The sequence below is a fragment of the Argopecten irradians genome, chromosome 9 (assembly GCF_041381155.1).
Source record: "Argopecten irradians isolate NY chromosome 9, Ai_NY, whole genome shotgun sequence".
In the NCBI taxonomy this organism is placed as follows: Eukaryota; Metazoa; Mollusca; class Bivalvia; order Pectinida; family Pectinidae; genus Argopecten; species Argopecten irradians.
In genome coordinates this window covers 19,501,484-19,512,278 of record NC_091142.1, presented here as the reverse complement: position 1 = coordinate 19,512,278, position 10,795 = coordinate 19,501,484, and the positions used below count along the sequence as shown (strand labels likewise).

At 35.5% G+C, this 10,795-nt stretch overlaps 1 protein-coding gene and 1 long non-coding RNA gene across 2 annotated transcripts; both read right to left on the bottom strand.

Annotated features, from left to right (window-relative positions):
- Positions 1-987: 987 nt before the first annotated feature.
- Positions 988-2,965, bottom strand: LOC138330860 (putative uncharacterized protein DDB_G0289041). Its single transcript, XM_069278362.1, has 2 exons — positions 2,743-2,965; positions 988-1,977 (listed from the first exon to the last, which is right to left on the bottom strand). Exons 1-2 carry the CDS (start codon positions 2,870-2,872, stop codon positions 1,337-1,339), a joined length of 771 nt encoding a protein of 256 aa, XP_069134463.1. The 5' UTR covers positions 2,873-2,965; the 3' UTR covers positions 988-1,336.
- A 273-nt stretch (positions 2,966-3,238) lies between these two features.
- On the bottom strand, positions 3,239-8,474 carry LOC138330973 (uncharacterized). The gene is made up of 3 exons (XR_011209638.1): positions 8,315-8,474; positions 7,739-7,929; positions 3,239-3,445 (listed from the first exon to the last, which is right to left on the bottom strand). It is a non-coding gene; the product is annotated as an uncharacterized lncRNA (long non-coding RNA).
- Between the last annotated feature and the right edge of the window lie 2,321 nt (positions 8,475-10,795).

Here is a 10,795-nt window from a genome sequence, read left to right as displayed (position 1 = left end):
AATTAAGCGAGGCCTATTCTGTTACATAACCACGAAGCAAAATATGGCATAAGTAATCTTAGACTGATTTATCCCTTTAATGGCATATCAAAGGCTTATGTCATTCAAAGTGCGTGGAGTGAGGGCGTCTGAGTGGAGTTCTAGGCTATATTAACACCGAAAGGCACAACCCGTCTGGTCACATTACAATACTTATAATGGCAGTAGAACACTTGGTCTATTCATTTGCTGATATTTAAACAGAAGTAGAAACTTCAAATTTATAGATTATGATGTGTCTAAGCTAGGGGATAGGACCGAAAACATTTCTCACAGAATCGAGCGCTCAAATCATGACCAATGGTGGGGCGCCAAGATTGTTAAAAAGCAATATCATCTTACATCAATATAATGAAGATAGACCACTTGTATTAAAACACTCATTGTTCTATAATTGTGTTTACCTCGATAACAAATGCAAACTATTTCTTTTGTGTAATTTATCAAATGACATTACGATCACGTCCACTCTCGACAATTGTGTCTCTTTAATAGTTTTCGAATCAAGGCTATCAAGAAACAGATAAACTAATAATAGAATTAAAAAAAAAAAAAAAAAAAAAAGGATACTAAATTTGAACATGTTCGAATGAATTTTCAAAAACATACAACTCATCCGATTAAAAAAAACATTGGCAACATTCTGCTCGAAGAGTGGTCTCTAAATATAAGAATACAATATGCGATGACAATGTCAACATAAAGTCTTTTATATCATATTATGTAACCAACACCTTTTGGATGTCTAACTTTCCGTACGTCGATGCCAACCCTTCAATCAAAATGTAGATCAAGTAGTCAATAGTTTTTTCTTCTCTAAATCCTTTATACCCTATTTTTAAAGATGCTCCACCGCCGACAAATGGTATTTTTTCACTACCAAAATCAGGAGTAGACGATTTAGTATTTGTCTTAAGTTACAAAACTTACTTACATGTACTTTACACCATTACCACCATTGAAAAGTTTGAGCTTCTAATTTTATTTCACGTTAAAGATATGAAAAATATTTAATTGCATCCCGAAAAAAATCCGTGGCTCTATATTCTATATGAAATGAAGTACTGATTGTACATACCCCATAGACAAAATACATAATCTTATACTTATTTTTGTGTTGATTAGACATGTATATACACGATTAAACATCAATTATTGTTCAAATGTTGAATATTATTTATGCTCTGCCGGCGGTGGAGCATCTTTAACGATTGAATTATTGAACGTGATCAGCAAACGTTGCTTTTGACACTAACGAAAAATATTAAACTGGGTGTGTACAGAATTTCTCTTCATTTTAATCCTTGAAAGACAAGCGGTCACGTGACTGAGACAAAGTTTGTGTGGAGGAGAGTTCGTTCTGATAGTTCGCGTGCACAGTTAATCTAGGATGATAAAGGGCGTGGTTCTCTCTGTTTGCTCTCCCCTCTTCACCTCTAACGATATGTAAGGTCATAGATTTGAGGTCGTTAATGAACAGACCACATATTAGTATCACAAAGACAATTATACCCAGAATTCCTATCACCACGTGAACCGTATTTGGAGTAACACCGGAAGGAATGGTAGAGTTATTTTCGTATTTGTTCACTTCCGTTGAATTCGAAAATGATATATGAAAATTTGCATCGGAATTATTCGATATATTATTTGATTTCATGTCGTTGATGCTATAATTTAAGTATGTTTCTGACGTCTTATGATCTGTCCGATTTGTTTTGGAAATAACTTTACTTAAGTCGGTAGTTTGATTTTGTTCAAGGGCAATTACTCTTCTCTTCAATCGTTCTTCTGAGTTGTGATCTCGAGTAACTGCAGACGATTCGGAAACTCCCTTTCCTACATTGAGAAGATGTTGTAAAGATGTCTGCGTAGTTGAAAATGATGTCGATGAAGAGGTATCCGAACAGGAACGAACATTACTTGTTTTCCTTTTATCTGCAAGAGAAATAAATTAAGTTATATGATTTATAACATTTAATGGCAGAATACTCCTGAATACAAATTAAGAATCAAATTATATGGCTCTTAGCAAATTAAACTTCTAAAAGTGAGGATATTTTTTAATTTCAGAGTGTTTCACACCATACAAGAGATGTACTTATAGTGTCCTCGGTAGTTTGATTAATTGAAGGCTCGTAACTCTGTCTTGTTTAAGACGACTTTTGCTTCTCTATACACACAAATACATACATGTATGTATGGTGTTTGTGCCTACTAGTAACTAGGGTCAGTCTTGTGATTAAGCGTGACTGTGTTATCTGCATGAACCATACGAAGTAGATACCGAGCAGCACACCTCGTTCGGTCATGTACTGATAACAGGCAAACTCGCCGTCGTTATGCTGAGCACATTCAAGACATTCTGGTATTTCTTGGCAAAGAGTGACAGAACCTAAAGTTTTCCATACAAGGGGGACCACCTAATTAAAGACTATAGGTGACGCGATGTCAACAGATACCAAGAAGAAAAATATAGATAAAAACTAAAAGTGAGTAAGATGCTTCTTAAGATAATTAATCAATAAGAACAGCTGATGCTTTTAATTTCGTTCTTATATCTTATTGAGGAAACAGACGTGGTGATTCGTGAGTCATCTGTAGGTAGAACGATAACAAATAGACACAAAATACACAATTTCGATTGACCCGAAATTTGTTATAAACCGAAAAGTACCATTTACCTGGTTCGAATGGTTTTACCTGGTTCGAATGGTTCGAATTCGCACAGAGCAGGCTTCATATCTTGACAGATGCCAACACTTCTGGTTTTCAAGAGGATATCTGTCACGCTGCAAAGCCTATGCCGACCGTTATACACATTATTGTGCATGCCGTGCTGTATGTGTTGTGTTTGTTTGGTACAATTATGGCTGTTCCATTCACCATTACTACCGACATTCCTATATTTTGCCCAGATGTACCGGCTTTTTCTGCAATATATACAAAAGTAACATTACAGTATTAACTATATCAAAATTAACTGATAGAATACAATATATGCAATAATTTTGATTTATTGAGCAATGCCTACAATTTACTAAAAATGACCTGCCTCACAGCCGAGTATCATTACACATTAAAAAGCAAAGACATATCCTTCGAATGAGCATAATTTAAAACTAAACGCGATAGACGTATTTTTTTCCCTAAACTTTACATGTACAGTTTTGCAAGACAAATGTCAGCAATATTTACATTAAACGGCTAGGGAATGCTGACAAAAACATGGCCTCTTTGTAGTTGTCAATGGTAACCAAGTAACCGGAAGTGTTGTTTGTGGCCATGTTTGCGCATGCCAGTTCCGCTTCCTTCCATGTGACGTTTTTACCGACAAATCTGTAGCTATGTCCACTACAATGATTATAGACGGACAGCCGAGGGCAATATGAAGGACAGCCTCTGTCTGAAACAGCAAATCAGTTTATATGAATAGCAAGGGTCCCCGCTGATTGCAATCAGATATGCGACATCCTCGTCACGCAAGCAGCATCATTACCGGGTATTGTCTCCAATGGCGTCATTTTTTTTTCTTATGCGAGAAAAAAGATTAGAAATGACAAGCTTTAACCTACAGTAAAACATTCAAGTTATATTACTATAACCAATAGTATTAAGAATTTCTATTCAAATATTGACGATTTCAATTCAAAATAACGCCACCTTACTCTAACGCAAGCTTTGCTATTTTCGAAAATGTATTTAGTTAAAAATGTGGTCTAGTTAGAATTCGAATAAAATTAAAGACCTTCCATACTACTAATGCAAAAAATGTAAAAAGGAGATTCGCCAAAGAACATCCGGCGACTGAGACGTATTTATCACAATCTACAGTGTATAGCCGTTTGTGGATTTGCGGACATGCCTCGGGGTATTAATGGTAGCTAGCTAAGTCTCCTGTGTAGGCCTCATTATACAAGACAAATTGTAAATCGATGAAAGAATGCCGCGTATTTGTTTTATTCACCAACCTAGGTGCTACATTTCCCGACGACTAATGCATTTTTGGCATTGTATTTTATAAGAAACGAAAATAAATGTTGACCTATTTCGCCGGCTACGTCGTGAATCCGCCCTATCTAGTCTTTTTTCGATGCCTTATTATTGACAATATATGGTTTTTGTTTTGAATCTTTAAAATGTTTCTCGCTTCCTTAAATAACCCTAAAAAGGACGACAACCTCGCAACTAACTCAAAATTTCTACACGACGATGTAATGCAAGTACAATTCAATAAAATAAGCATTTCAAGTCAATGCATATAAAGGTTATAGTGGTAAGCTGTTAAGCGCATATAAACAAATCCATCTGGAGTTGTTCAAATCAGTATCATAGAACTATTTATTTCAATTTTTAGAGTGAAATATGAGATTCTGCGGTGAAAATATTTGTGGAAATAATGACTTTTGATAATTTCATTCAATATTCATGAATTGGAACACAACATTTACAGTGAAAATATCGTTTTGGCGGGAATAACTTTTTTAATTGTCAAACGAAAGATATATTTTATATGGCATCTATTCCATTATTTTTTCCCTGTTTAGTTATTGGAGCATACATGTGATGCATTAGATTATTTTATTATTAGGAATATGTAATGTATGTGTAGAACAAAGTAAGCGTGGAGAATCGCGGCTGATTAAAACACATGTACTGGCACATGTAACAGTTGGCCTAGTTTAGATTTCAAATAGAGACGTGAAAAGTAATCAATAGAATATAAAATATAACCGTCCATTCATCAAGAAACAAGGGATATCCTCTATATATCTCGATTTCTATCGCAGACGTCATCTGTCACCAGGGATAGCGATCGATTTTTAAATGTGGTTTTGAGAGATACAGTATGATGAGTACACTGACACCATGCACTGTCAGCCATGGTGATATTCTATTTGATTAGACGATATGAAAGTCATTGCTTCATGGACTTTGTATTCTTGTCATCCTGTGACAACGCAGCACAACCAAGAGTTGACCTAGATTTAAATTACACTTGCCCTCGATAACATTTAGTTCATAGTCCCACGCAGTATAATTGATTTTGAAAGAAAAATACGACATTGCAAAAATGCTGACATGTTAAAATTTTACGAATTCACAATTTCCATAAATTCAATTACAAGCAACAATAGATTAACGAAGCTCGACTCGATTCCGGAAATAACTCTCCATTATGATGTTTTTATTGCAAAGTATTTTCTGTGACCAATTTATGTATGAAAAACGTTGCTCCCGTGATAATTGTATTGGGGATTATTTTTGTTTTAAATACGTTCTTCCTAATGTCTGACACATCTTTGTTATTTATTTGAACGATTACAATAATTGGTTTGCTAAGGCTTAGAGAGAAAGTCCTCTGGTTCGCCTGTTGTCAATATAGATTGGAGGAGTGTGCTGCCCGTTGTCTTCGGCAGTATGTTGCAGTGTGATTATACTATAAAGATAGACAACAGCTTCCCATTATCCCAAGGAGACATTGAAATATCACAACCTACTGAAGGAACACGCTGTCACCGTGGACATGCATGTATTACTGTAAATCAACTTTCTTTCGCGGCTACCAAATTTTGCGATTTCCGTTTCAAAACATTTAGTGGATGATAAGTTTCGTAGATTTTAAATTGAATGGAAATATCTTTGAATTTATTTGCGCTCGAAATGTGATAAATATCAATTCGCGGAGATAAACTTTCGCGAATCAACCTTGATCGCGAAATTTGCGAAAAAAATGCACGCAAAAGAAAATTGGTTTACAGTATACATGGTAGGCTGTCAATAATTTAAAAGTTGCGGTACTCTCATCAGTGTGTCTATTTATTATCTCGGTGAAGTGCATTCCGTGGTTTTATCACTCCGCCAGTAATGTATATAATTATCATATATGATTCCCCCGCTATCCTGTTACTCCGTCCGTGTAATATATTAAATGGCATTAGTGTGTTGTAACCTATCAATTGACTGTATGCTCGTTAAGCAACACATGTCAAGTCAAAACTCAGGTGGGATTTGAAGTATTTTAAAGCAATTGATAGACCCAAACAATTAGTGAAAAGCAATTTAAAACCCTAAATTGTATTCAAACTATCAGTACGGAACGAATCGAGTTTCTAAGAAATCAACACTGCAATAACCTTTGCGAGCATGCGTCACGGACATTATAAATAATAGTTTCTGACATTGTCACGATTTACGAGGATTGGAAAACGTAGAACATTTCTTTACATGTAATAGTATGTATCCCAGTGGAGTCTGGTAGGAGTTCTTCTGTTGTATTATTCAGACGTGATGTGATCGCTATTCTCGCTGTTTAGCCCTAGCAGGGTTAACGTCAAAGTCAGTTTACTACGTGGGAAGGAATTATGGACAAATATGATAAGACGATGTGTTTTATTGTAGTCATGGCAAAAATACCCCATTTTACCACATAAAATGTGTCGTAGGAGAAATGACAAAAACATCGCATTGCCACATAACATTTGTCACAGGAGAAACGACAAAAAATACTTTAATACCATTTGCTCGCTACAGGTTTTCACAGTCATCGAGATATAAATGCCAAGAAATAATTTGTCATGGTAACGCGCCATTACTGTAAACCAAAAGAATTTTGTGTCTATGTCATTTCGCGTTTCACGCCTGACGACAATTTTACTGTGAATTAATGCCAAAGTTACCATCATAATGGTTCTACTGTTCATGTGATGGAATCTGCTGTGAGGTGATTACTTTCCACGAATTCAAAACGCGAAAGTTTACAAATTAACATCGCATGCAAAAGAAAGTTTATTGTATATTTGGACTTACATAATTCTAAGGTTCTAAATAAAATACATTGTAAGTAACAGATAGCGCAACGGATTAAATAATAATGAAAATGTGTCTAATACAGTTCACTGACGAAATGAAATTCCTTTTGAAGATGAAGATCACCAATGGATCTTCCTTTTGAAGATGACGATCACCAATGGATCTTCCTTTTGAAGATAGATCAATCCTTATATTTGCATCCCTTATTTGGTTTTACACAGAATAAAGCTGGTAAATTATGTGGTCGTTGTGGTTATTAAACAAAATAGACAGCATATGAGCTGATGTATATGTTATCATATAGATCTGTGTTCAATCACATTATATTTCAAATGGTTTACATATTAATGATAGAGAATACCACACCCTTTCATTTATGCGAATATTCAAACAGGATACGATGTGTTCATGAAACTCACTTAAAAGGTGATGCATTGGATAGGTATGCATGCACATATATTTAAATTCCCACTGCAGCAGCACTATGTTACATTATCAAGCGCAGTTGGCAGTGATATAGACTATGAACTTCAATCGCTTATGATGACGTCATTACCATTGTGACGTCACAATTGTCGTGCCAGCGATCACGGGAGACGGCTGTTCAAATGGCTGTTCCATCCATGACGATAACGAATGATTATTTCACTATAGGTGCAAAATTCGTTTGGATTTCATCATAAAATTGTAACCAAATGTAAATATAAGCATTGTCCGTCTTTCAGTTGGCACTCATAGCCAATATGAATGCCAACTGAACAGTGGCAAATTCAACATGCAACGCTAGCGCGCTTCATGGAATTTGCCTCCTTATCCGGTTAGAAATTTGAATAGAATATTAACTGCTTGATGACATTTAAGAAACAGAGACAATAAAGATTGATACCTGCTTGCTTTTTGCAAATGTAGTACCGAAGTACTTTGGGATCTGTTTCTATAGCCCAACGCCGTCCGATACTGATGAACTCTGACCTTTCCAAACTAGACGATGATTGGTTATTGTTCCATCCAATGAAGTCCACATCTGACCCGTCCGTCCACCCACCCTGTGCATTGTATCCGATCCAGAACGTGTTACTGCAAGTTTATGATTCCATATGTCTATCTGAATGTCAGCTAGCAATTTTTGTTAAATATTTATCCATGAAACTACAGTCTATAAAAGGCAAAAGGACAAAGCAAAAATACCTTTTATATAGAGGTCCATTATATAGTATATTGCACCAAACGGGGTTAATCTTTCTATAGATGTGTCCTTTATAGCAGGTTTCGGCTTATTAAAAAGAATTCTTCAACATGAAAAAAAAATACGAAATGATTATCACAATGAAAGGTTCGAGTTTGATAGTATGAATTTGCGATTGATTTTGTATATAATTATAATTTTATGGTAAGTTTGTGTGATCACTATTTCTTTATATGAAAATGATAGAATTCATCTCATCGACATTAATCATCTTACTATTCCACTCCGGTGAAATCTGTGAACACCGTCTGGATTTCTGATTTTAGAAAATTCACTTCGTCTAAATTATGGACACTTGTCAGGTGTCCTCTGTGCTGGATACAAAGAGTCTCAGCTTCCGAAAATGCGCAGTGGTAAGTTTGGAAAAGATAGCAACTTCCGCCATAACCTATCCACCCCACGTCACAGTCTGAAAACAAAACCAGTTATCATTCATTGCTATGCATATTTCAGTCAAGCTATATAAATTGAGAACAGAAAATAATAAATCGTCAATTTTTGAGATAACTCCTCTTTTTAAGTTAATAATGCGAGATAAAATCCTCCGTGTTTAGAACAACTTATTTCCATTATTATTTCAACTCGTTTAAAGTGCCCTCTTCAACAACTGAATCTTCCTTTTATCACTTCTTATAAAGCGGCAGCCATTTTATTTAGAGTGTTGCTTGGTTACAATTATGAGAATCAAGGTGGTGTAAAAGCGCGTTATTTATCAACCACTTTTCATTTTAACATTTAACGTTTGAAATCATCTAACAATATTTAGGTTTGTTTTAAATTTTGTGATGCAGTGTGTCACTAATGTTACCATGAACCACGGTTATATGAGCAGGCTTATAGAAAAAAATCAACGTATTACCTAGACCTTAATACGGTAACGAAATGTTTTAATGAAGGATTGGTTGATAAGACGTTGGTTGACAAATAGACGTCTTTCCTATGTACACCCTGCTGCTTAGTTGACTTGGCTAGAATTGCTGCGTACGATATCAATATTATTGTATGATATTAATTGTTTGCACACGACAGCTATTTCGGTTAAAGCATCACCAACGGGCATACATCAGTAGTAACTGATCGGACATAATATGCTGACAACTTTTATGATGTTGCACCTCAATTGCTTTTATTTATAAAAAAAATCAATGCACCAAGTCTAAATTGTATGAAAGCTACGATTCGTATTCGAGATAACAACGTAAATCAGATTGGACCTTCACTTGGATATTATCTTTTGTCATAGAAAAAAAAAGAACCTCATTCTTCCGGATCATGTAGTCCTGTCCTATGTTCTCTTTTTAAGAACATTCTTGGTATTTTAATATACATGTATATATATATTGCCCTTGTTTAAATATCTCATGTAGTCCTATCCTCTGTACTCTTTTTAAGAGCATTCCATGATGATCTTTGGAAGAGGAGTCTGTCAGTTGCCAGAGAATATCTTTACTGTAATGTCACTTCACCTCTAAAACCTGGCGCGTTACATGAATATTAAATAAACCACTTCAGCTCTACTGAAACCTCACCGTACCAAATTAAACCTAAGATGAGTTCACATGTTAATCTCTCTTTAAAGATAAAATATTTAACTATTGGTAAAACCTTACGGCACTTAAAACCTTTATTGAATCGTTATTTACAAAGGCAATTCCATGTCTTATTTAGTTTTATTGTTTTGACTTGAGTTGGCATTTACAAGAACACCTACACGTTTTACCCTAATGACAAACTAGTCGTAAAACATGGGCGATGGTATCGATTTTTAGCTCCGTCACTAGTCAATTTGTGCTTCTGAGTTAGGAAAACATTTATATATTATACAGAACTACATCAAGATGAAAATAACTTTCTATTAAATTTACTCTTTTTTTTCTTCCAGTTTACTCTTTTTTTTCTTCCAGCATAGATTACAATATAATTTCAATATGTTTTCAGCGTCTGCTTAGAAACAAAATGTGTCAAAAAACGTTCAGACACAATAAAAGAGCGCAGTATCTGTGTATATCTGTACATAAAAGACATTTCTAAGACAAAGGACACTGGCCCGTCTAGCCATGCCATACGACCTTGACATTAATATCGTAAGATACCAGGGATGTTCCAAAATTAATGTTACTTGCGCAATATATCGTGGAAATCGTGCTAAATGGGCTTAAAACTACCTCGTGGCGATAGCGTGATATCTGAAGCGTGATATAGGTAAATATCTCGCTCACAATTTCACTGACCTTGGTGCTGTGTACACTGTTTTGTAGCGCACTCGTTACACTCTATACAAATTTGGTTGGCAAGAGAGTTGAAAACGTAATTGAAATTAGGGCCTATATCAAAGGTAGGTCTCTACTTAGCTTAAAGCCGGTGGATATTCATCGTGAGGTGTGTGATATATATGGGAAGGGTCAATATATGACTATTTGTAGGTGGGTTGCTCGATTTAAGTCGGGACACCAGCAGCTTAAAGATGCTGCCCACACAGGTTGCCCTGCAACAACAACAACAAAGCATAACATTGAACTAATTCGGCAAATCCTTGAAAAAGATGCAAGGTACACTGTCCGGCAGTTAGCTAAAATGACAGGCTTGTCTTTAGCACGTATTCATTGCATTTTAAAGAAACATCTTAAGCTGGGCAAGATCAATGCCAGGTGGATACCCCATTTACTAACTGACAAACAAAAGAGGTCCCGGGTTGAC

Bases quoted from the DNA above. Each gene is read 5' to 3' on its own strand.
- LOC138330860 (XM_069278362.1), bottom strand. From the start codon at position 2,872: ATGCACAATAATGTGTATAACGGTCGGCATAGGCTTTGCAGCGTGACA. The intron at 1,978-2,742 runs GTAAAACCATTC...TTTCTCTTGCAG, and splicing joins ATTCGAACCATTCGAACCAG to ATAAAAGGAAAACAAGTAAT.